At 36.4% G+C, this 27,007-nt stretch overlaps 1 protein-coding gene across 5 annotated transcripts in view; it reads right to left on the bottom strand.

Moving 5' to 3' along the window:
* The window catches only part of pacs2 (phosphofurin acidic cluster sorting protein 2), a 93,431-nt gene that overhangs the window by 7,742 nt on the left and 58,682 nt on the right, over nt 1–27,007 (bottom strand). The window contains exons 3-22 of one of the 5 annotated variants that reach the window (XM_035955605.2): nt 26,688–26,777; nt 24,199–24,324; nt 19,365–19,527; nt 18,990–19,063; nt 18,694–18,774; nt 15,240–15,296; nt 14,439–14,593; nt 11,214–11,304; nt 10,763–10,834; nt 10,369–10,493; nt 10,066–10,198; nt 9,520–9,624; nt 8,711–8,817; nt 8,455–8,609; nt 7,627–7,737; nt 6,378–6,486; nt 4,410–4,442; nt 934–978; nt 230–272; nt 80–122 (exon numbers count right to left, since the gene is read on the bottom strand). In XM_035955605.2, coding sequence (XP_035811498.2) covers nt 80–122; nt 230–272; nt 934–978; nt 4,410–4,442; nt 6,378–6,486; nt 7,627–7,737; nt 8,455–8,609; nt 8,711–8,817; nt 9,520–9,624; nt 10,066–10,198; nt 10,369–10,493; nt 10,763–10,834; nt 11,214–11,304; nt 14,439–14,593; nt 15,240–15,296; nt 18,694–18,774; nt 18,990–19,063; nt 19,365–19,527; nt 24,199–24,324; nt 26,688–26,777 — 1,918 coding nt within the window. Of the gene's footprint in view, nt 1–79; nt 123–229; nt 273–933; nt 979–4,409; nt 4,443–6,377; nt 6,487–7,626; nt 7,738–8,454; nt 8,610–8,710; nt 8,818–9,519; nt 9,625–10,065; nt 10,199–10,368; nt 10,494–10,762; nt 10,835–11,213; nt 11,305–14,438; nt 14,594–15,239; nt 15,300–18,693; nt 18,775–18,989; nt 19,064–19,364; nt 19,528–24,198; nt 24,325–26,687; nt 26,778–27,007 lie in introns of all 5 variants that reach the window. The other 4 variants (XM_035955604.2, XM_055005771.1, XM_023286674.3 and 1 more) reach the window with 4 other exon arrangements.

Genomic DNA, 27,007 nt, shown 5'->3' with positions numbered 1-27,007 from the left:
TCACTTAAACATTCTACTGAGGCACTTGTGTGTTTCTTTTAATGTTAAATATCCATAAAAGGTCCAAACAGTAGTTTACCTGATGTTGCAGATGTTTGCTCCACAATGCCAACTTTCACCATCTGAAGAATCAAAAGAGGAGGGAAAAGTTTACAACTTAAACTGCCACATAAATCCTAAAAGAATCAACCAAAGTACAGTGAATATTAAGGGAAATACTTCTACTTACTCCAATGAAAGGGATGAATTTCTGACAGGAATCCTCGTCGGGGCTGTGGGAGAGCCCAAAAGAGAGTTCAGGTAACAAGTAAACATAAAAATTAGAGAAATGAGGACTTCTACAGATGGAAAATCTAACTGATTGTAAAGAGAGGCGGCTGTGGGAAATAGAAGATCATTCAGATTACAGTCTAAAGATTACAGTTACTAACACTGGTATCTACTGATTAGTTGCTTCTACATGTTGACTGTTGATGATTTTCACATCTGGAAAAGTCTTCCTTTGCATAGAAAGTATGCAAAGCCCAGCTGCACATGCTGCAACCTGCACTAAGACAGATTCACGTCACCCTTCTGATTGTAACTGGAGAAGCAAGAGAGCAAAACATGCAAGCTACTGGCCGATTCGTGGCCCGGAACAAGTCGTTTAACACACTCTGGACCCACCGACACAGAGTCAGGAGAGCATTCAGGAGGCAGCAAACCCATCAGGAGGAACAACTACAACTACAGACGAGAAGGAAGAGCACCAACCTAGAACCTAAAACCTCTTCGGTTCCATGCACGACCTGTTAGCGGTGGTGCATCGCTACACTCAACAAGCCTTCTACAGTGTGAACTATTTTCCCGGCAACGCCCGGAAAAATAGCCTGAATGGAGCTCTAGATCTAAATGTAAAAGACGTTTGATGATGTGAGAGGTTGTTGCTCTTGCCTTGAAGAAACCTGCCATCGCCCCCCCAGGGAAGAAACAGAGAGACTACAGAGGAGGGGGGAGATAAAAGAGAGAAGACAGTCTGCAGAAGGTCACAGTTTGATTTCCCAACACAACACAATCTGGAGTCAGCTTCAGAACAGCCAGAGAGAGAAAAGCCAGATGTCTGTCTGGTATGTGAGCAATGTTACGTTGGTCTGGATGAGTTAACGTCATTCCATCATACACGGATTGGATTAAATGTTGTGATGTAATTAGTTAAAAGTTGCACATGCATGTCGACCCATGTAAATGGACAGTTGAATTATGGACATGCATGTTTCAGACTCAGTTAAAACTAATTCCAGTCTGATTTTCTTGTTAATGTTTACGTTGTTGCACATCATAGTGGATGTAAAAATGTCATTATTAATATTTGCATTCCTTTATTATTTGAAAACTTTGTTTGAGCTGACATTTTTACTGAATAATACTATGAAAATGCATCTCTATATTCTACTTTTTTACATTAATCCTTTGAACCCCAAGCAGTTTCTGGGCATTATTTGCTCCTGTCACATCCTGTCCTTTAATTTTTGCCATGTGACCGTTGGTCATAGCTGAGTCAGTAATGAATTAAGATTTGCGCCGAGGTGTGCAGAATTTTTAGTTTTTTACAGAATCTGGTTATAGCAAAGAATTTATTTTTTGGCAAATTTTAAAATAAAGAACTCAAAGAAGTCTTCTCTGCAAAATAACTCAAGAAATCTTCTCTGCAATGTATTATTACTATAAAAAAAGCAAAAAATCAGCGATTCTTCATGCTATAGATATTTTATGACATATATTTTTAAAAAAAATGTAAACACTTGTTTCCTCTCTGCTCCATGTGAACACTGCCTGAAGTTCAGCTGAAAATTTTTGTCACATGACTGTTGGTTAAAGCTCAGTCAGTCATGGTTAGAATTAGGCCAAGACGCTCATAGTTTTTCGTTTCTTACAGAATCTGGTTAGAGTAAATAGTTCATTTTTGGTGATTTTTTAAAATAAGATATGTAGAATAAAGTCATTTTGATGAAATATTACAGTTTTACGCTTAATTTTCCAACAGAATGGCACAAATGAGTAGTTCAAGGGCCGTCGGAAAGTTCAAAATCTGTCAATTCTGTCGGTTTTTACGGTTTCTGGTCCTCATAAATGATTTCATGGTTGACTTTTAAATAAGTCAGGAGGTTTGGGGGTTCAGAGGGTTAATACACCTTTTCTTGTCGATTTTCTGTTTCTGTTTCTGAACAGTTTTGAAGTTATTTTGAACAATTTAAGGGTTCATAAGGGTTCATAACCTCTAAATATCTTCCTAACAATTTTCTGAGCAAAATAGAGACAGTGTTGAATTAGTTCGCTTTCAGCTAATTAATTCCAATTATTTGCAGGAGTAACCTCGAGAGTCTTTGAGTCAGTACACAGACAATTATTCAAAGATAAAATATGGCTGCAGGGGAGCTCAGAGTTGCAAATACGGAGAATACAGTTTTACATAATGAATGAATATCTGCTTGTGTTTGTTGAGATTTTCTTTCAAGGACATTTCTAGTCTTCCTGTTCTCCTTTTCACATAATTAAAACCACATTACATCCACTTTGTCAGGAACCTACTTGAAAACATATTTAGTAATTAATGATATTTTACTAAATTAGTAACCTCTATCAAAATGTCTGCCACATTAGCTTTAAAACATGCTTATAGACGTGCAGTATATCATAATAACACAGGCCAAGTAGCATCATCATACATCTAAATTCAACCAGATTCAACCAAACATGTAACCTAAATATGTTAATTGAGGAAGAAGGCATCATTATGAAGTTTTCTACATGTAACAGGACAAATAACAGACAGACATGGATGGCCAGAAGCACAAGGAGGAGCTCATGAAGAGAAACAGCAGGAAGGAAGAAACAAAAAAAGACTGAACTGGTTGGATTTGGTCTCCTGTCACTTTAACAGCATGTTTTCTTTGATGATGAACTGAGTCAAAACTGAGAATTGCTTCTTTTTGTTGGTCATATGCAGCACAAATGTCGAGTATGAAAGATTAATTTGCTTAAAAGGATGGTTAAATTTGCCAATAGTATAACCTGCACGAAAACAGAAGTTTAAAAATGACAATTTGTGGTTTTAGTCAAGTCATCAGCAGTTGAGCTAAAGTGCTTTCCAATAGCAAAATAAAAATAATGTTTCAAATGTACCTAACATTTTTTTAAATATTAAGGTCAAAATCATACATTGTTAATAATACACATTTACGAAACTAACTTATATATTAAATTGAAGACCCTACAAAGTATTTATTACATATGTTTATCTGACTAATTTAAATATTTATGATTTTGATTGCACAATTTCATAAAGTACACAAATAAACGTCACTAATTTAATTGTTAGATTTAATATTCTACAATATCATTAGCTATACAAATTTACCAGATTAATTCAAACATTAAATTGAAGATCTTATAATATCATTAATTATACAAATTTAGCTGACTAATTTGAATATTAGAATAAGCTAGTAATTGTATGAATTAATCTGGCTAATTTAAATATTATTTTGAAGACCATACTAAATTATTTATTTTATACATTTACTTAATTAATTAAAAATTTACAGTATTATTAATTACAAAAATTTACCTGACTAAAATAAATACTAAGATTAAGATCATACATATTATTAGTGATACAAATTTAGCTGGTTATTCTCTTTATTAAGTTTAAGAACTTACAATGTTATTATGATATAAATTTACCTAATTTAAGTGTTAGGACTAAAACCATACAATATTATAATTATACACATTAATTTGACTAATTTAAATGTAAAATTTAAGACCCTACAATATTATTTAAAACCTGTCTAATTCAAATACTATGGTCTAGACCCTTCAATAATATCTATTATATAAAAATTTTTGATTAATTCAAATATTACAGTTAACACTCTACAATATTATTAATTATAGAAATTAGATGACTAATTTAAAGATAAATGTTAAGATCCAGTAACATTATTTATTATATAAATTTACTTGACTGACTTTACATATTAAGCTGATTTTGCATTTGAGAGGTAAAAATGCTGCCAGACATGAACTGCATGACCCTGAATGAACAGCTTTTACAGAAAACTGCTTTTCAATCACTTGAACTTTCTCCTTTTCCAGTTACTGAGGAAATTGTTTGCAATAACCACAATTTCTTTTCAACAAAAATGACAAAGCAAATGTCTTTATGGGGTCCCAACACTGCTTTGCTGATATAAAAAGGTTCATTTCTGATTGAAAACTTGGTCTGATGCAGAAAAACAGTTTAAAAGCAGCTGTTAAAGCGTCAGGATCCATCAGAGACCGAGAAGGTTCAAGAGGGGAAACGGCAACGACACACAGAGAAGCGCATGAATCACAAGGCTACATGAGAACTCAATCGACCACAATACCTTACTGCAAAATCAAAATGAAAGCTCTTTTTCCTTCAAAGAAAGAAAACATACAACAAAAGGGTAAAAACATGTTATTCACACACACAGTGATGGAAAGACAGTGATGCTTAGAAGACAGACTCCCACACCGACACACAAGCTCCACATTAGTGAAACTTTAACCTCAGTTTACTTCAAAAGGGGGTTGAAATGAAAATGTAACAGTTGATCTTTATTTCACATAATAACGCAGCTCTTTTTCTAATTGTGATTGCTGATTTGTACTAAAATCCAGTCTTTCTACAACCTGTTTAGTGCTAACAAGGTTGGTATTAAAGCAGAGAAGCTGCTGAGATGATATTGTAGCAGCAATGTGAGTGTATTTTATTCATTTTAATGTCTACATTGTACATCTTTAGAGGAGATATTTCTATTCTGGCAGAAAGAAAAGGTCTGAATGTGTCGGTTTTTTTCTCAGAATGATCACCTTCACCAGTTATCTATAAAAGTACTGCATCTCATTGCTTTAACATATTAGCACATACAGGTTACACTTCTTTGAATTGAGTTCAGCAATTTGGGGAGGCTTTTATCCACATTTCAGCATCAATATTGATCCTAAAACATTACAAAACATCTTTTTCGATCACTTTTCCATACAATTTCATGTCTATTACAAACTCAGATGTCATTAAATATGAAACTTTGCCTTGTCTTGAGATCAAAACTAAGTCTACAGCTCAGATGAGTGAGACTAACTACTAATGTAACCAGAGTTTGGAGGAAATATGAACAAGAGCTTAAGTTTAGTTTGTTGCTTCCAGTTGTTTAGTTCTATTTCCTCTGGGTTTATTAAATATCTGCAGTATCAATTTGTTGCTTCCAGTTATTAAGGACTGTTTCCTCTAAGTCTATTAAACACCTGCAGTATCAGTTTGTTGCTTCCAGTTGTTTAGGACTATTTCTTCTAAGTTTATTAAATATCTGCAGCATCAGACAGCAGCAGGATCCATCCAATCATTTTCAAAGTGAGAGAGTTGCATTTATTTATGCTCATTTCATTACTGAGCTCCTAAAAATTCCATAAATTCCATTCCATGCCTGTATATACATATAGATATGTGTAACTGTAAACTCACCATATCAAACGTATCCATATGTAAATTCCACTATGTCATAATGTACGTATCCATACGTAGATCCATCATGCCTGGTGTATTGTTTCTCTGAGATCTTTGTTATTATTATATCTTTATTTTTTTAGCCTTATTGTACTGTTTGTAATTCTTGTGCGTCTTTCTGCCTTATCTGTATCTAGCTGCTATAACGTGAATTTTATTGAGGGATCAATAAAATTTGTCTTTATTTTTTACAAAAAAACGATGGGGGTGGGGTTGAGATCATAAGATGCTAATGAGCTTAATGTTGATATTTACAGTTTTACTCTACTTTTTCTTTGCATGAAGGGAAAAAAATTATACTTAGGCCAAACTTTATTGAATCCAATTTCCTTCTTATTGAACTACTTTAGTTTATTCCCACTGCATTGGGTCTAAGTCTTGTTACAATACACTATTTATCTATCTTACGTGTGTTTAATTTGCTGTATTACTGGGCACCTCATATGTACTACTACTGGCATGTATAATTGTCTACATTTGTAAATAAAGTCCAAAAATGTACAAAATTAAAAGTGTACTGTTGGCAGATTTATCTTTTGCACAACATTTCAATCCCCTTTTGAAAATCTGCTGAAAGCTCTGCATTAGCAGCATTTGTTAGAGGAAACACTGAGACCAAACTAAACCCTTTTTCTTTATCCATCCATTATCTATACACCGCTTAACCCTCACTAGGGTCGCGGCCTTTTTCTTTATAGATACCAAAATCACGTTTCAGTTCTTTGTGTGTCTGAGATAACTACTTGTAGGAAATTCTCTTGTGTCTGTTACTAAATGAAGGTGAAATCCAGAGAAACAAAGCTACCTCTTCTGTTTGTAGGTTAGCATGGCCTCTGCGATGGGCAGCTGGTGAGCTCCGTTAGCTCCAACCATGTACTGAGTTACCCTCGACACGACGTCTGGGTTCTCCTGGGCTGCACAGGAAGAGAAGAGCCGATTAGTGCTAAATATGTAAATATACAATCAGCAGCATATGAAATCTAGTTTTCATGTTTTCATGTGAAATCTAGAAAAGAAATTCTGGAACTTTGCAGCAAAAACAACCAGTTTTCACAGTTGTAGATGTTGTCTAAAAGCCCTTTTAACCACTGGAAACCTCTGTGCTCTTGTATGAACAGCTCTGGCTGGGAGGCATTAACCGCCACAGAAGACTTCCTCATGGCGGCCCTTTGCCACTCTGCTTGTCAACATTTTTACTCACTGTGGGCTCATTTTTCACTGCGATATAAAGTCCTGCACCTCTATGGAAACACAACAACCATCATTAGAAGCAGAGAGAACTATAAGATGTCTTCTGTGCAGCAAAGCATGGTTACAATGCCGTAAATCATATAAAAAAGTTGAAATTAATTTCTTTAATTATTCATTTTGAAAATATGAACAAAACTGGAATCGACATGTACTGCCAATGGGTGTTGGTGCCTTTTCATATTAAAGATATTTAACTATTTACATATTTAAAACTTCTACTAACCAGGCATCTTTCACTCTACTCTGCACATCAGCTATAAAAATATATTTGGTCATGCTGAGTGTATCTTCCAACAACTTGTTCCTTTGTATAACATTTTTTCAACAATGCTACTTTTATTTTATGGATCAAATATGAGTAATTTTGCTCTCTATTGGTCTAACTTGTTTCCATACTTATCTCCTATATGTTCTGTATAAACACTGCCTGCAGTTCAGCCGAAACGACACTGAATGTCAGCCATGGGCTTTCTGGTTGCAGCTGAGTCACTAATGGCGTCTTGGTTGGTTTTGTTGTTGTTTTTTGCAGGATCTGACACAAACCATTAATGTTTGGCAAATTTTTAAAAATACAGATGTAGAAGAACATGATTTTGATTAAAAAGCAACATTTTAAACTTAAGTTTGAGGCAAGAATGTTGAAAAATTGACAGTTCTTTCCATTTCTATCATTTATGGCTCAGATAAATGATGTAACTTTGGTGATTTTTGAAAAAAAAATACAGCATGTCTTTGACACTCGTCAGCGGATTTAGGGGTTCAGAGGGTTAAATTATGAATAAAAGGGCATCAAAACAGCTCACCAATAACAGGAGCCTCTGGTTTGTGGAACAAATCTCTCCAGGCAGCATCTTGGAACAAATTGTTGTATCGATAGTCAATAGTGCCGAGATATTTGGAGACGGGATGTGCACCTAAATGAAATCAAAAATTGACATTGACAATTAGACAAATGGGGCTTTAAATGTGCATAATGTATCATTTAAATCAATTTCATTGCCATAATAATACAACTAATATGAAAAAATAACACACATGCAACCATAAGTCCAAATATCCCTCCTGTTGTCTTCATTTACGGGCACCAAAAAATATTGTTCCTTTCTCCGAAAAAAAATCCTAAAATTCAACAAAAAAAAATCTCCCAAATTTATGAAAAATTGTAAAATCTTCAGGAAGAAAATTCAAAAAATTCCTTAAAAGTTTGCCTTAAAAGTTTTTTTTTTTTAAAAAAAAAAAAACAAAAACAAAAACCCAAATTTGGCAAGAAATAAAAATTTAAAAAATAAAAATTGCAAATATTTTCAAAAAATTTATAAAAATCTTCCAAAAAATAATAACTAAAGTGATTACATATTTATCAGTAAAACTTCTAATATTTTCTTTAAGCACATTCGGGAAAAAAATTTTTTCCGAATGTTCTTAAACTTTTTTTTTTTTTAAATTCTTTTCTTCCACCAAAAACTGTTCAAAAATTTCCCACAAAAATTTAAAAATGTGGATATTTTCACTTTGAAAATCTTTTTTTTCCCCCACATTTTCAAGCTTTAAAACGGGTCAATTTGACCCGCAGGACGACACGAGGGATATAACACATTTAAATCAAAAACAACATCACATTGGTCACGGACCTAGAGGGATGATGAGGAACCTCATGTAGCCGAGCCAGTCTGGGGTCTTATGGGAAAGATGGTCCACAAAGAGCCTCAGAACGGCGCTGAGGTAATGCTGAGCTCCAGCCACCGCGATCTTTATGGGAATCGGTGTCTGGGAGTTACAGTTGCAACTAAAAAAGAAAGAACAGCTGCTGACTTCACACCACAACACACTGCATCAGCCCGGAGTTGTGTGCTTTCAGGTGTGACACACATTTGTTGTCGGACTCACAATCTCTGTATGCGGGAGACGATGGTGTTGAACGCAGCCTGGATGTCGGCCGTGGTGCAGGTGCAGACCACCGGCAGATGGTGGTTCTGCAGCATATCGGACAGATACTGAGAGCGAAGGAACAAAAAGAACATTGAGTGACTTCATTACAAACAGATCCTTTAGGCATTGTAAAATTTTTATGTCTGCTAAACTTCCCAGAGTCTGTGCAGCTTTTTACAGGCAAGCATGAGGAAATATCTGCAGACTGTGAGTCATTTCCGGTGATTCAGAGTTTCTGCAGGGTGCACCAAATTAAATTTAAGGCCTGATGGAGCTGTGTAATAGGCTCAGAGAGTAATTTAAAACCCTTTTTATGGTCACACTGGTCAAAGAATGAAGGAAAGCCAAGATAGAGTTACAATCATTTATTAGATACATGAATTTATTGATATTTGCCTCAGATTTTTGTCAGTAATTCTCATCTGTGCATAATAATAATCAACACTAATATAATCATCATCTGGATCTAGATGCATGGTAGAAAACTGATGGATGATTTAACCAAATAAAAAGTGATCAACTGGAGTTAAGACACCAATGTCACCATTTATGACAAGCATGAAAAACTATTTAAGACCTTCGTTGTTTTAAATTACTAGCAATTAGTTTGGACCTTCATCCTGTCAAAATCTTTTTAAACAATGAAAACCAGCCATATTTACACACTACACAACCCAAATAAGCCAACAAAGTGAGGTTAAACATCCAAAAATCATTCAAAATTCAGTAAATGACATAAATAAGTGTGTCCTCAGTCTGTTTCTTACCTGGCCCTGCCAGTCTGACGTGTTGATGAGGATGATGCTGTCAGGAAGATGGTTATCAGACACCAGGATGTGGTTTAGCTGGTCGTAAACTGTCTTTCTGGGGATCTAAGAAAGTCAAACAAGGAAACTTTGGGTTACAATAAGGGATGGTGTTGTTGAATTTTGACCATAAAATGTTCTTTTTATGTTTCGCTTCACCCTATTTTCCTGCTCAAATACAATGAATGGGAACCCATGGATCTCCCAGAAATATAACCAACTAGAAATGTATTTGTCTTAGTCATACTGTTACTGCAAGGTACCACAGCTAATTACACTAATAATTTAAAAGAAAATCATGCAGAAAATGACACAAATCTCATATGTTTTTAATATATTATTCCTCTGTTGAAGTGGAAACACATAAGTTACCTTACAGTCTAAAATATGAGTGACATTTCTTTTCACATTAACTGGTATGTTTGTGTTAATTAAACCTATTTAACAGCTGTAAACAGTCAGAAACCCAGTTGTTTTGTGGTTCTTCCTGCAGCTCCGTCCTCCTACCTGCAGGTGGCACCGTGTGTCCAGAGAGCGCTCGTTGTCCAGGCTGTTGGCTCTCTCGTTCTGAGGCCTGCTGGGTTGGCGCTCCTTCAGCGACGTGCTCCTTCCTCGCCTCCCTGCCAGCTTCGGTTCCTGCCTGAGGACAAAAACAACACATGAAGTGAGAGAAGAGCTGGAAATGAACCACTGCTTTCAGAAGAATCTGCCTCAGAGTGATTATTCCAGGGAATTTCTGTCATACAGAATGATGTTTGCTCTAAACTGTGGTCTCTAGAGGTGAATTAAGTCTAAATTGTGCGTATTTACCTGTTGAATGAAATGATGAGGGACTCGGTCTTGGTCATCTTTCCACTCGGCGGCAGCCTCTCCAGAAACGTGTCCATGTTGTCCATCTCCAGCTCTGTGGTCGGAGTCACCGCCTCTGGCTGCTCCTGAGGGAAAAACACAACCAGAGCAAAACAGCAACAACGTTTATGAGTTAACAGCTGACAGATGTGTTTGTGCATTTTTCCCATCAAAACAATATTTTTTTTTTTCACATCTTAAATGTCTGGAGGAGCTGTTGTCTGATGGGTGTGTGCGTGGGTGTCAAACAGAAACACAGAGTGTAATTGCTGCCTTGTTAAAGGCCTAGAGGTGCTAATTAATCTGTATAATAACACTGATGCCGGTTATTGATCTCGGGAGGCTGCATACTCACAAAGGAGACGTTATCAGACACGCCGTCATCTGGAAACTTGCCGCCGCCACACTTGGTTTTATCTGGGTCAATCTGGAAAGAGGTGGTGGGAAGAATAACAAACAGGTTTCCAGGAAGTTTAATTTCACCGAAAGTAGAGAAATGTTAGACTCAGCATCGCGTGATGGATTCTTCTACATCCTGCAGCTTCACAAACAAACTGAAACCTGCAGACTGATGGGAAAATCTGAGCAAGGAAGATGGATTTTTAGGTCAATGAGGCCCTGAGAAGGACAGTTAAGACCTGTATGCTCCAGTGGATTCACTTATTGGCTGTCAGTACAGTTTATTGTGATATTATTATGAACCCAGATTGTTTCAATGAATGTACAAAAAGCAGGTTTGAAATGAGTCGATTTCTAAGACAGAACACTGATGCTATGTCAGATTTCCAGAGTATCCGAGGTCTCACCGGGCTGGGAGGCTCCCTGTGGCTCCGGCTGCTGTGGATGCTGCCGATCTCCGTTTGAGAGCTGGACAGAGAGAGACCCTCGAAATATGGCCTGAAACACAAGAAAGTGAGTCTGGGCTGAATTAAAGAAAACAAACTTGCGTCATCTTAACAAGCCTGCTGACGTTGAGGGACTGGGAGTCTCCTCTGGGCCAAAATACTGTTCATTAAAGATGCACTACAATCCACCGCCATTTTTTAGCTTTATTAGCATTTTATAGGATTTGGATCCAGCATTTAGATACATTAGATAAGTTACCATACATTTGTAAAGACCATGTATATCATGGTGGTCTTGAGTACTGTCATGAATATTTGTCACAAAAAACAATCACGTGTTTTGGTTCTTTGGTTTATTAGAGGTCTTCTGGAAACTGCCTGGTCAAAATATACAGACAGAAACTTGAATTATCAATTTTGATGATGTAGAAAGCTTTGCTCGTTAAATTTTCCTAGCTTCATATCCTCTTAACTTCCCGTGAGTGATTACAGTCGACTATAGCTGCTGACTCCTCTGAGCCTATTTAAATAGGCCCATCTGAGACACTCATTAGGCAACAAACACTACAGTGGGAAAGTCTGAGCAACTCAGCAAAGATTTGAAGAAGCAAATCATTGACTTGAACAATTATCTGTGCAAATAATAGTTTGAAACTGTAATGTTCATGGTACAGTTGGGTGACTGCAATGATCAGTAAGAAAACACAGACTATCATCTGCTGCTGAGAGACAGTTGCTCAGGAAGGTTAAGAGTCAACCAAGAATCACCAGATTTTGACCCAACAGATTTTTGTCATATTTCCAGAAGACCTTTAATAAATCTATGAAAGAGCCAAAACACAAAATTGTTTAATTGTGACAATGATGCATGAGATTCAGTGATTCCATCAAAATTCAGAGTTATAGGAGTCATGGGAAACTCAATGATATACAAGGTCTTTACAAGTGTATGGAAACTTTTGCTCAGAACTATTTGTACAACAAAATTTGCTTTGCAGTACCTAAAAACAACACATTTGAAGCTCCACATATACATCTGTCCACATAAATGATAAAACAACAATAAAATCATCATCAAAAGCCAGTGGATTTGTGGTTATATGCACAATTTTAGGTATAAATGTTGCACATAGTGAGATGTTTGCATGGAATATGAAACAGTTTGTCCTGTGACGTGAACTGTCCTGATGATGCTGAGGTGGTGACAGCAGTGGGGCAGCGTTTATTACTGTATTTTAACCAGAAAGTGTGAGCTCTGGAGGCTCTGTAAAGCCTTCCAGACAGCCACAGAGTGAAGAGGTGATGACAGCGGTGAGGTTTTCCTTCAGAGCTGCACTGTGACCTGAAAATGTCTTCCAGTGTGGGCAAGTAGAGTCCAATTACTTTCTGGAATGAGTTTAAGACTCTCTGGAGAGTTTTACTGTGTACAGTTTGCACACTCTGCTGTAATACAGTATGTCAGTACACTCTCAACTATGATAAAAGGCGCTGAGCATCTCTGCAGGCAGGTTGTTTTTTAAGTATCTTTAAAAAGCCAAGAGGACCAGAGAGGAGGAGCTGACTGTCAATGATAAATTCTTTGTTTTTTTAAATGTTTTGTTGAGATTGTTGTCCAAGTTGTTTTGAAATCAGACCCACTACTTTTGTAACCTCATATTAGTGCATCTCAAAACATCTGAATATTGTTGAATATTTTCCATCAGTTATCCAAGAAATTATACATTTAAATATTCTAGACTCATTACATGTAAGGTGAAATATTTAAAGCAATTTCTGTATTTTTATTTTGATAATTATATCTTATAGCGCATGAAAATCTGAAATACAGTATCTCAAAATATTGGAATATTTGCTAAAATCAATCAAAAAAGCATCCAATGTCAGAAAAATATGCTCATTTATACACTCAATACTTGGTTGGGGCTCCTCAACCACAAATTGCTGCGTCAAAGCTGCATGGCACTGTGTTGAATTTTAAGTATTATGTGGTGCTACTCATCGCATATATAGTAGGACGATGTTTTAGTGCCCTGCATTAGCTTTCTCAGTGTATTAAATCAATTTATTTCCCATGTAAATGTTTGTTTAGTATTGTGATGAACCTTTAGGCAGGCTAATCCCAGCAGGAACTTGATTATGTACATGTTTCTGTCCCTTTTAATTCTTCAAAATAAACTTATTTTTAGTTATAACTCATGTTTGCTCAATTTTAGACCAGTTGTAATGACATTCATAGGGAACACTATGAGAAAAGCAGGTGCATAATGTTTTCTTTGGGTTTTGGAGACATTTTTTAACATCTGAATTTGGAGCTTAAGGCTAAAATATTTTCTATTTCAACTAATGTTAAAAGTCAGAATAACTTGTGGCCTTGGTTTATTGATTTTGATCATCATCTTGCAGGTTCTCCAACTTTAATGAAGTGCGATGCCAAAGTTTATTTGTTTTAATAATGTTATTTTATCATTATCAAATTACTGCTTCAGTGTTTCCTCACCTGCAAAAAATTAACCCCTTGAGCCTTGATCTGTTTTTTTGTTTTTAAGCAATAAAATTACAAAATGCTGCATATTTGTGCCAAATATTGACCAAATTCACCTCATTAATTATCATTTATGTCAAACTTTGCCCAAGTGGTAGAATGCTATAGCTTCTAACCACCAGGAAAACCTCTTATTTTGAAGCAAAAACACCAAAATTAAAGAGGCTGCAACTTAGGCTCAAGAATGAAGTCTGGCCAGGAAAAAAAATAAAAAACTAAAGTTTCTCATGAAAGTGTCAGAAAAGCTGGAGTTGATACGGAAACACAGCAGGGGGCCTTTGAAGTCAGAGAAAATTGAAGATTTCTATCTGCCTCAAATAAAAATCTATTTTTTATAAATAAGTATAAATAATTCATATCGCATCTGCAATCTTGAACCTTTCACCATGAAAATACTGAAAGATTTGACTCAAAGTGTTCATTCTGACTGTGTGTATGTGGGTTTATGCTGCTCTTGTGCATAATATAGAACAAATAAAAGGAAATTGATGTTGATTTGACGCCTGAATCTCGCAATACCAAGTGTGTGGATGTTTATCGATGCAGTGGGAGAAAAGGGGAAGTTTACGGGGTGAAAACATGTTGAGCCACTCATATAACTTCTGTACCACCAAATAATGCTGCACACAATCGTAGCCGCTCACTTGAGTTTGGGTTTTGGTGTGCTGAGGACGCTGTCGTCGTCGTCCAGCTCCGGGCCGCTGTCGCTGGGGTTCTCGAACTCCACGCTGTCCAGATCCAGATCCTCCTCCTCCACCTCTGGAGGCGGCTCCGCAGGATCCTGCTCCGAGTCCAGAACCTGCACAGGAACGCAAAATCACGTCTCTGGTGGCTCCACAGCTTAACCCTCGTGTCGTCCTGCAGGTCAAATTGACCCGTTTTAAAGTTTGAAAATGTGGAAAAAATGTATTTTCACAGTGAAATTTCTGATGTCTACATTTTTAACATTTTTGGGAAATTTTTGAACATCTACTGGTGGGAAAAAAAGAAATGTTAAAAATGTTTCTTTAAGAACATTCACAAAAAAAAATGAACCAAAATCCAGCGAATTTCGCTGGATTTTGGTTGATTTTTTTTGTGAATGTTCTTAACAAAAATATTAGAAGTTTTATACTGATATATATGTAATCACTTTAGATATTTTTATGATTTTTTTGGAAGATTTTTACTCATTTTTAAAAATATTTACAAGAATTTTCTTGCCAAATTTGGGGGATTTTTTTTTTTTAAATCAAACTTTCAGGGAAAACTTTTAAGTAATTATTGGAATTTTCTTCCTGAAGGTTTTGCAAATTTTCAGAAATTTGGGGAATTTTTTTTTTGCATAACTTTTGGATTTTTTTCAGACAAGTAAACAATATTTTTGGTGGCCGTAAATGAGGACAACAGGAGGGTTAAAGACACCAAGAGAAAGTCCCAGAGCAGCAGAAGGAAGGAGCACTCACCTCGTCTGAAACTCTGAAGCGCTTCAGAAGAGCCACGACTCGCTGCTTAAAGTTCTGCTGCTAAAGCACAGGAGAATAAACACACAAGCACAAGTCAGTTTGTGATCTACTTCTGATTTACTACAGCGCTCTGAGCAATCCAATACTCAGAGAACTGGTGCTGGTGCCGCTGCCGCTGCTGCTGCGCCTCCATTTTAGTCGTTTTACCAGCAGTAGATACATTTGCAGGGTTGGATGGGTATCGATTTTGCAGCTTGCGCTCATGTAAATCAATAATCAAGCAACATCATGCCTCATCTGCTTTCTGGGTTTCATCTTCTGCTTGGGCTCACTAAGTCTTCATATCTTCCATGAACTGTCCTATTTAGGCTCATCTAAAGGTGATCATTTTCCTTATTAAGCACAGGATTAACTAAATGAGATGCTCTGCAGTGCCTGAATGAATATTATGTGCTTCAACTATGAATATTCTATGTTTTTCATGCTCAGAATAAAAGCTGAGTGAAAGCTTAGATCATAAATTTGATGCAAAGTCTGTAGATGCCTGGAGCTTTTTTCATTTCTCTGCTTCTGCATCCAGCATCTTCTTGTTCTGTGGAATCTTTGCTTCAGGTAGGAACAAGTGCAGAAGAATCCCAAGTCACTACAGTGCAAAATAACTGTTTGCTTAAACCAAACAGTATCACAATAAAAACATAAAACAACAAAGTCTTATTTTGCTCTGTAATGCAGCAGCAAAGCTTCAACAGAATTAGGTGGATATTTACTTTCTATTGTTCAGAACAGTGTTGGAAAATCAAGAAAGGATCTTAATAATGATCTTAACAAGACAAGCCGTCACTGTGTTATTTTAAATATGAACATTATTATGATCAGATATCAAGGTTGTGTTAGTTTAACCCTCCTGTTGTCCTCATTTACGGCACCAAAAAATATTGTTTCCTTGTCTGAAAAAAATCTAAAAATTCAGCAAAAAATTCCCCAAATTTATAAACATTTGCAAAATCTTCAGGAAGAAAATTCCTTAAGTTTCCCTTGAAAGTTTTATTTTTAAAAAAATCCCCAAATTTGGCAAAAAATAAAAATTTAAAACATAAAAAAAATTAAATTTGTAAATATTTTCAAAAAGTGAATAAAAATCTTCCAAAGAAATCCTACAAATATCTAAAGTGATTCCATATATATCAGTAAAAGTTCAAATATTTTCTTTAAGAACATTCAGAAAAAATAGATAGTAGATTTTTTTCGGAACGTTCTGAAAGAAATATTTTTTTTAACATTTTCTTTTCACCAAAAAAATGTTAAAAAATTTCCCAAAAACACTGAAAATGTGGAAGTTTTCACTGTGAAAATATGTATTTTTTCCACATTTTCAAATTTCACAGGACGACACGAGGGTTAAGATTATATAAGTCTGACAAACAAACTTAAATATGACACTCAAATGCATGCAAAAAGGATTAAAATTACTGCCTGGTACTTTTACTGGTTTGTCTTCCTCCATCAACCAGAGAAGTTTCAATTTACATCCATGTCTGTCCAGGTTCTTAGAATACTAGTGTCAGAGTGATGAGATTTTATCCTCTTAGAAATACATGTGAAATGTTGCCATTATCCGTGTATGGATTCTTGAGTTACGGCCAAAAACGTGACATGAGGTCACAGTAACCTTTGATTACCGGAATGTAATCAGTTAATTGTTGAGTCTAAGTGATTATTGGTGCAAAAGTTCAAGGAATTCATTCAAGGTTTTCCTGAGCTATCGCAACCTGAAAACAAAAATGTCTTTTGCTGCAGCTGTCGCCAGTCTGGAGATATAAATAAAACTAGCTTCTGTTTCCCAGTGTAGCTTAATCTTAAAGGAAAACTTCAGAATTGCTGGAAAAGTGCATATTTGCTCTGTTGCTGGGAGTAAAATGAGATTATTGATACCATTTTCCTGTCCTGTGTTTTAAATACGGTGCTCACAGCTACAGTACCTTAGTTTAGCATAAAGACTGATGACATGAGAAACAGCTAGACTGGTTCTGACCACCAGAAAATCCACCTACCAACACTTCTAAAGCTTGTTAATCATCAGAATTGGGTTGTTACATGTGGGACAATTGCTTGTCCAGATGCATCGATGCTTCCTGAAGTCGTAACTGTGATGTAGCAGGAAACGTCTAAACACTCACCTTACTATAAGGAAACTAGAGGCCTCTGTGTGGAAAACAAAGAATATAATAAATATAAAATATGTATGTAGTCTCTGGGTTGGAAAAATAAAAGCCAATGTGAAAATGTTTTAAAGCTGCCAGCAGGGGGCAGCATCTCTGGCTGTAAAAACTAATCTGATTGCATTGAAATCTATGAGAAAATAACTGTTTTTCTCACTTGATTTGCTACCTTAGTAAACACTTTCCTAATGAATTTATGGTTTTAACTGCTAATTTTATATGTCCTCCAATACAGCATGATGTTCATTTTGTAAATTATGGTGCCAAATGGAAGACAATAAATGATAATCAGCGTATGCTTTAAATCAGCACGGCTGGTTGCAAAAAGAAGTCGGATTGTATAGAAGTTTATGAGAAAATGACCAAACTTTTTGCTTGATTTGCTACCTCAGTAAACATTTTCCTAATGAGTTGCTGTAAGTTTCAAGTCTCCTTCAATACATTCTGACGTTTATTTAGTAAGTTACGGTCCCATGTAGAGGAAAATAGACAATAAAGCAGGGTATGCTTTAAGGCAGCGCGACTAGTTGCAAAAATCAGTCTAATTCTCTAGAAGTCTATGAGAGAAAATGACCAAACTTTTCACTTGATTTGCTACCTCAGTAAACATTTTCCTCAAGGGTTTATGGACTCAACGGCTAGTTTCAAGCCTCCTTCATTACAGCATGATGTTAATTTTGTAAATTGTGATCTCATTTAGAGGAAAATAGAAAATAAAGCAGGGTTTGTTTTAAGGCAGGGCAACTGGTTGCAAAAAGAAGTCGATAAATAGACAATAAAGCATATGTTTTAGGGTAGAGCTACCTTATGATTGACATCTATTTGTTCTGTGGCATTTTTTATGAGTTAAAGCTTTTTTTATCTGATTTGAAATTTTAATATATGTATCTGGACAGTTACATATATTTTTCCTTCATAAATGTATGATTTTAACATATCTTTTATTAGGCTGATTATAGAGTAGACTCTTTTTTGAAGATTTTATGGCTTGTACAGATATGGATCCCCAAGTGGGATGTTTGCCATCTTAGGTTGTACTTTATTTTTATGTATTAGCGTGCAAAACGTCCTTGTCATGTGCGGTTTAAAAAACAATGTAGGCCAAATTCGAGGCTTTAAGTCAGCAGTACATGAACCAATGGGCTGCATCCATCTTTTTATCTGTCTGTAGTGGCTACACTGCACAGACGTTGTTGGTTCAAAAGTTTGTTTCAGATTTGAATCACGTCTCTTACTCTGGTGATGGAGGGCGTCCTTACAATCGACCTCCTCTGCTTCTTTGGCTTCCTCACGTCGTACTCGTCATCCTCAAGATCCTGAAAACACGAAGGGCAGAAGATGAAACCTCCTCAAAATCCAGCCTCAATGCATTATTTAGCTGGTAATAAAAATAAGTTTGCAAACTGTGCAGTGTGAGTACAGATGTTTCATTCCATCCTCCTCCTCCGAACCGGTTCTTTAATTATTGACCAGCAAGACAACTTAAAGCAAACTGTCTCATGACCCTTTAAAGCCTCAGTGATTTCCTCACCTGTCCCTGGACGGCATCATCGCTGGCCTCCTGCTCTGAGGAGAAGCTCTCGTACTCTTCCTCTGAGTAGTTATCTAAAGCAGGAGACAAGCAGGCAGGTTAAAGGCGTGAGAGCAGAAAACGCCTCATACATATTTCAATGACCTTTTTAAATCTGAAACGCAGCCAGCTTCTAAATATACACGATGTACAGAGCATGCGGGGCTGTATGCTACCTGGATTTTATTGCATTCTACGTGATTAAAGAGAGAAAATAAAACACCCTGAACTCTGCGATCCCAGCTCTGTTCAGCCCATCGAGCGCATTAGGTGATAATGATGCCGTCATGCTGTTTTGCCCTCAGAATGCGGAGGGTAATGAGGAGCAAAGCGTACCGGAGCATTTGATCTTCTGTCCTCCCTGCAGCGCCGCCTCCTCGTGGTCGATGGGCTGACTGGACAGCGAGAAGATCCAGATCTCGGCAACTTTGCCAAGCATGTCTTTCTGGTTGCTGCACAGAGGCAGGACCTGGCCTCCTTCTGTCGGATGCTGCATCACCTGGGAGAAGCAGGAAAAACAGGATTGCAATGTGGTTTAGAAATCCATCCATCCATCATCTATACACTGCTTAATCCTCATTAGGGTCGTGATGGGGCTGGAGTCTATCCCAGCTGACTTAAGGTGAAGGCAAGGGGTCACCAAGGGTAGGTCACCAGTCTATCACAGGACAACATATAGAGACAATCACACTCACATTCACACCTACGGACAATTTAGAATCACCAAATAATCTCAGCATGTTTTTGGAAGTCAGAGAACCTGGAGAAAACCCCACGCATGCACAGGGAAAACATGCAAACTCCATGCACAAAGACCCCAAGCCCAGACCGGGACATGAAGCAGGGATCCTTCTAGCTGCGAGGCGACAGTGCTAACCAGCAAGTCACTGTGCAGTCCTGGTTTAGAAATGTTTAGAACAATTAAGAGCTCATTTGTCAGTTTTCCTAATTCTTCATTGCCAGAAACTGTCTGAAACAACATAAAGCTTAACTACCGTGATATATATGTATTTTTTCCATTGGTGTACGTATGTGTTATGTGTTATGTCATGTCAATACTGTTATGTGATTGTTGTTAAAATGGTATTGTTTCTTGTAATTGTGGCTGTCAAGGCATTTATGGTACAGCTGCTGAGTCCAAGACAAATTTCCCCAAGTGGGACAACAAAGTATATTGTATTGTATTGTATCTGCCCTTTACAATGGAAGTATATTGCTGCTGCACCAAAAAAAGAAAATCATTTTAATGTGCATGAAATTTTATTGTTATAACAAGATATATTCATGGTATAACAAGATGCTTTCAGGTTTCTGCAACATACAAACTTGTAACAAAAGCAAAATCACAGCCAGTCTTTCAGAAACATCCATGGGGGCACTATGTGTTTTTGTGGTGTTCGATATGAGACGCGATGCAACTGTTTGCAGCGTGTTCTTTCTTTGGTGAAAAGTTTATTGCTATAACAACATGATTTTCATGCTACAGCAAGATGGTTTCACTTTATTATGACACACAAACTTCAGCCATTAAGAAAAATCCAGGACAGCACTGAGAGTTTTTTGGTGTTTGATGCAACCGTTTGCAGCAGTTGTCCGCAAGTTCTTTTTCAGTTGAAGTTTATTGGTATAACAACATGTTTTTCAATAGTATAACTAGTTATTTTCATGTTATAACAAAATTTTTTTGTGTTATTGCGACATATAAACATTTTTTAGGATGCATGTTCTTTTTCAGGTGTGGAATTTATTGCTGGAACATGTTTTTCGTGTTATAACAACAAACTTTGTTCAACTTCATTTTAGAACAAGCGCAAAGTCACAGCCAGTCTTTTAGGAAACATGCCGAGTATTTTTCAGTGCCACTGTCTGCAGCAGTCACATGCATGTTCTTCCTCAATTGAAAAGTTTATAGCTGATGTTTTAATGATATTATGACATACAAACTGATCATTTTACAACAAACACAAAGTCATTCAGCCATTATGAAATATCCACAGAACAGTGTTGTATGGTGCTGGATGCAACTGTCTGTGGCAGCCGGATGCATGTTGTTTTTCAGATGAAAAGTTTACTGCTGTTTTTCATGTCATAACTAGTTATATAATATTGTTATAACGAGATGTTTTCATGTTCTTACGAAATGCAAACTTATGACAGGCCTGTGTGTTTTTCAGTGTTTGGTACAATGGGCTATGAGACTGCAGCAGCAGGACACATGGTTTTTTTTCTCAGTTTAAAAGTTATAGCAAAATGTTTTCACATTATTATGACGTGTTATTATTCTTTTGTTTTAAATAGTATTAGGGATGTCCTGAGCACGATTTTAAAATTAGGATCAGGACCGATCACGGGAAATTTTAGCTGATTGTTATCAGTGCAAACATATGCCCTGTCCTTTGTTTACATTTGTTATCACAATTATGGCCATCAGATGTTCCACCAGGATTCACTGTCCCAGTTTATCCTCACTTTGATGGCCTGAGGTCATTACGCCTCACAGAAGTCTTTGTCATGGTGCCCCTTTACTAGCTGAATTTTCACAATACCCTCTGCTAGCAAACACAGAACTGCCAACCTCCTCTGGTTGCCACAGTATTACACAGTAAGAAGCTCCACCTGGTGGCACAACCAGGCACTACAGCTAACCTACAACACCTCAGGGGTGTATTATCTAGAAAAATGGTATTACGTTTTAGCAGATACTCAATATTAAATGACTTGGATCAAACTGGGAGTAAAAATAAAGACAACAATATTCTACTAATCTTCTTGTGAGAGCTGCCCATTTAAAACCAGTGGAAAAAGTTCAGACAAAAACACAAAAAACAAAGACATTAGTAAGAGATCATGTTCTCATGTTGAGCCTCGTGCTTAAAATTAAGCAGCTGAGAAACATTAAATGTTTTTTATGGCCTTTAATTCCTCGAATTTTCTGCGTTATATAACAATAATTCTATTACATGCTTTGTATTTCGGCTTGGACTCGCTGCTCATGCGAGTAAACTCCCACCTGGGTGCTAAAAACTTCAACCGAGGTTCCGCTGAAGCAGCTGCAGGTTTAGTGCTTTGCTCAACAGCACCTCAGCAGCAGAAAGTCACTTTATTTACTGAACAAACTCCAGAGATCCAGACTCTCTTCACAAACTCGAGTCACTTCAGGACAACGCCACCCTGAATCAGGACGAGCCTCAATCTTAGTCTTGTGAGACGTCGCCGGCCTGCAGCAGTTTACTGTGATTGTGTTGTTGTGTTGTTGTGTCAGAGCCTCTTTGTGTCTTTGAGCTGAGAATGCAAGAACCTTTTTTTTCTTCTTCTTGTGGTTAAGTAAGACTCTGTGCTTCTGCTTTATTTTCCCTCCTCTCAGGCACCAAAATGTTTTTTTTGTTCCTCTCTCAGCTGCTGAAATGTGACCTTAATAAGCTCCACTGAGCTTTGCCAGCCATATGGGAACTCCTCCGTGTATCAGCGTCATGCGCAGCGAAATCAAGCCATTAATTTGGGTATTCTAGGTTTTTCTTTAAACACAAGAAACAAACTCTCTGTGGGCTGAGATAACTTTAGCTTTTCTGTGAGGGTTCTTTTAAAACAAAGGAGGTTTTGTTCGCTTCTTTAACCCCGTTTCTGCAGCAGCCGTGCAATACGTCAGCCTGATTTTACAAACCTCTATTTAAAACTGAATAACTTTCATGCAGCTTAAATTGAAAGAGACTCTTCTTTTATTAAATGTATTACTACTTAATTCATTTATCCACTGAAATAATAGGACTATGGCTGAAAGAGCAGGTGAAAAATCATGTTATCCTAATAAACAAGCTCTATCACGCTGTTTCTTACTGTGATAATAAATGACTTTTTTGATTAAGAGTCATGAAACACCTTTGAATGTCATCTAATGTGCACGAGAGAATGATTTAAAGCCTCTGTCATGTGGACTAACTCTAAATTGTTTTATATTTAATATTTCATTTAGCTTTTTTGACTTTTATTTAGCCCAAAAACGCTCTTAAATTTATAATATGTCCATTTTTCTGTCTGTTTTGCAACTTAATATAACATAATATAACAAAATATAACTGTAACAGTTGATAAATAAAGTTGAATTTGAGTGAATTCAGTTGAAAAATGTAACAGTTTCCAAAAAGAGCTGAAACAATTGATTTCCCTTTAATATGCTTATTTTTAAGGAAATATTTGATGGTTTTAGCTCCTGCAGTGTGAGGATTTGCCACTTTTTTACAATTTTGCATGCTTATTAACCAAAGGTGGGAAAATCTTAGATCAATTTGTCACTTTTTTCTGATGTTTCACTGAACAAACAGCTCATTGATTCATAAATTAAATCTCCACTAACCAGCAAGCTGCATCTATCTCTTCATCCGTTCCTGAGTTCTGGTGCTGAATAATGAGCAGAAAAGTCATTTTCTGCAGAACATTGTAATGTCTCACTGACCTTTGATCTTCTGAATATAAAATGTCATCGTTTCATCCTATTTTCATCCACAATTAGCGAGTGAATTCTTGACTTGTGGCCAAAAACACGATTTTTAAGCTCACAGTGACCTTTGATCATTAAAATCTCATCAGTTCTTCATTAAATGCAAGTGAATGAACTGAAGAAAATCCCTCAAGATGTTCAAGAAATATCGCTTTCATAAGAATTAGATTAACGGACGACCTGACAGAAGCTATTGCCTGGGACATAATTGTTAGATGATTAATCAGTAATGAAAATAATCAGCAACTGCAGCCCTAGTTTAGCAGATATCCTTATTAATTACAGAAAAACAGCAGCACTTTTCTAATTCCACATACTTGTATATAAACTGGTGTAAGTTTAAAGCCTGTAATTGAGTAATAAAGATCTTAATTTAGGGTTAATCAGGAATTAAACTAACCAGGATGCACTGAAGCAAGCAGTTGAGGGTGATTTGAGGCTTTCAGAGATAAAAGCAGTCTTACAGTCAACCTACATCTACCTTTTTTCTCATTAAATTTTCACATCGTTTCTGACACTAACAGCCTGTCACAGTTTTCTGCTGCCGTCTGTCCGCTGATTTTGAGGCTCAACGCAAAATGGAGCAGAGCTGAGCTTGTTATCTTCTACATATGGAACATCGGCCACCTGTAGTGGATTAAACACCATTAAATCTGTGGCGAACATCAACCGTACCTCGGCCATGTCGATAGATCCCACCGCCAGAGTCTTGTAGCCCAGGATGGTTCGGTTCTTGTACCTTTTCCGTCTTTGCAGCATGATCTGCAGCTTGTTTCCTTCTCGTTTTAGGAAGTGCGGGTACTAAAATGGTGACAAAACAGACAAAAGAGAGGAAAAAAGTTCAAATTACTCGCTGTGCATTTAACCTGTAGCTTAAAGAATAAGTCCGGTGACATTCTATAATATTTCTAAGTATGAAAATAGACTATAAACATCATCATTCAGGTATTCATTCAATCTTGTTTTTAAACTTGCAGTGTATTACGGCATGAAGATCTCGCTTATTATCCAGCAGAGTAGGAGAATAAAAGATGTCAGTACACAAATCAATCTGAATAACAAAGTTAAGTTAGGCAAAGTTAGTAAAATATACTAAACTAAAAATCAACTAAAACAAGAGCAGCTAGAAGTTGAACTGGATGAAATTAAAAACCTGGACTGCTCAAAGATTAAAGATGAATTAAGATTTAGTTAGTTTTGCATGTTACTGCATGATTTTTCAAACTCACTAATGAGCTTCAATTACATTTCTAAAGGTGGATACAGATTGGCTGATTCTACTGTACCTTGGCACTCAGAAACAGCTAAAAACACACTAATAAGTCACACTGGGTGATATGTTTCTTTACTAATTTTGCTATCTTCCTGATGCAACATTTGCTACATAATTTAGAGCAATTATAAACATCCTTAAATATTACTAAATAAGACTAACACTAAAAAAACTCATCGCTGTCTGGGTGTGCTTTTGGGATCAGATATGATTGACAATGTTTTGGAAACATGTCATCATTTTTTATTCATACGTAGCTCAGACAAATACAAAATTTTCTCATGTAAAACCAACAAAACCAGGTCTGTGTAGAATCTCAGTTACCCAGAGAGGTGAAATACGAAGCAAGTTCATCATAGCCGAACTTTTTTTGTGTAATTCGGCTTGACACAAACTAAAACCCAGTCAAAGTTCACGCGTATCATGAAGGAGGTTTTCAACTTTTTTTGTCAATTCACGCTTTCTGCTTCAAACTCTACGTGTTCACATAAAAAACAGGTGTTTAACTTGTCATTTGACAGTCAACAGGTTGTTTTAATGGAGACTAATGAGGAATAGAAAAATTTATAACGTTAAAAAGCTGCGACTGGAAATGATGCAAAACAGGAACGCTGATAGAAAACTGTTGAACGTGCGTTATCTATTTATTTTACCAATCAGTGCAGATGATTATTGAAAACTGACAGCTGCACAATCAAGTCATTAAACTTTAAACTTCATATATTTAAACATGATGTTGTATTTAAGTACATGTAGGTCTGACACTGTCCCGTAATGAAGGAAATCACTTTAATTTGTGACCAAAACGGAGGATGTTGTCGGATTATGTTATGTTTTTTTATGAACCTTTTATTTTGTGTCACCTAAAGAACTTCCTCATAATATTGCAAAAAAAGAAGTTCCCCCTTTGCTAATGTGGACCATTACAAGAACGCTTTATAAAATCTCATTCAGTCTTCTGAGGCCTCGATAATCTTGATTAATAGTCTGATAAGTTTTGGTTCTTTTGCCGTCAATGACAACAACCATAGGGGGATTTATTTTATTAAAGATCGTATTCAACATTAAAAAGTAACTGTTCAAAAAAAATCTATGTAAAAATGCATCTTAAAAGAGCATTTCTTCCTTTCTTATTATAAAAGAAGTCCAAACTAACATTCTTTATCAAAGCCTCAGCAGAATGAATGAGATTCTATAAAACATTCCTGTATCGTACCATATTAACAAAGGTACAACATCTTTTTGCAATATCATAACATAAAACTATCTGACAACATCCTCCAATCATCCTCTGAATGTTTTGATTAAAACATTCTGTCTTAGTTCACTTTTAACCTCTTTGGGACATTATTTTAAATGAGAAACATCCTTAAATCATTGTTTGAACAGTAAAAACAACATTTTATCTTTAAAATACTAGAATGTGAGAATGTTTCCTGCTTGCTGTGTGGATGTTTTCTGAGTTTTTCATTAAATAAAAGCAATTTATATTACATTCTGAGCAGGAACAAGGGAGTCTGAAAACTCACGAGGGAACGTATTGCTGGTTTATTTATGTGGATTTACAGAAATACAGAGTATGGAACACTAGATTGTTTAATTATTCAGCAACATTTTATCGTTTTTGCACACACAGGAGACAAATGCAGTGTTTCAACTGTACAGAAAAAGCAGCTTCATTTATTCTCAGACCTAATATAAGTCTGAACCGTTGCCATGACGACACGTGGGCTAAGACTCATCCCACACATACTTCACCCTTATTTCAATAAGCAGCAGTAGAAGCAGAGCTAAGATATATGTATGCACGGTTTATCTGGCCACATATAAAGTCTTTTTTGCTTTTTTGTTTTATCAGTCAGCAACATGTTAATTCTTTTATTTTCTTTACCTGCAGTGAGAAAGTGAGAGCCAGATCCGTCTCCACAGACCCACTGGGTGGCAGCACAATCTCATGGGACCTCAAAATCCGTTTGGAGCCCTTTAAAAAAAAAGAAGAAAATGAGGTTTAATTGAGTGTGAGCACATCTCTGCAGCTGCTACTCACTCTGCAGCAAAGGTGTAGGGCGGGCATAATTCAGCGTGATTAGACACGTAATTCACAATTAAAACTTAATTGCTCAAATTCTGCATGTTGTAGAACATTTGCAGTCGTGTATTAGCATTGTGGAAAGAAAACTACTCCAAAGTTTTAATGTACTTTAGTTTTTC

The sequence above is a fragment of the Amphiprion ocellaris genome, chromosome 20 (assembly GCF_022539595.1).
Source record: "Amphiprion ocellaris isolate individual 3 ecotype Okinawa chromosome 20, ASM2253959v1, whole genome shotgun sequence".
Lineage (NCBI taxonomy): Eukaryota > Metazoa > Chordata > Actinopteri > Pomacentridae > Amphiprion > Amphiprion ocellaris.
Note: the sequence above shows the minus strand (reverse complement) of the source record. Positions and strands in the feature narration are given on the sequence as shown.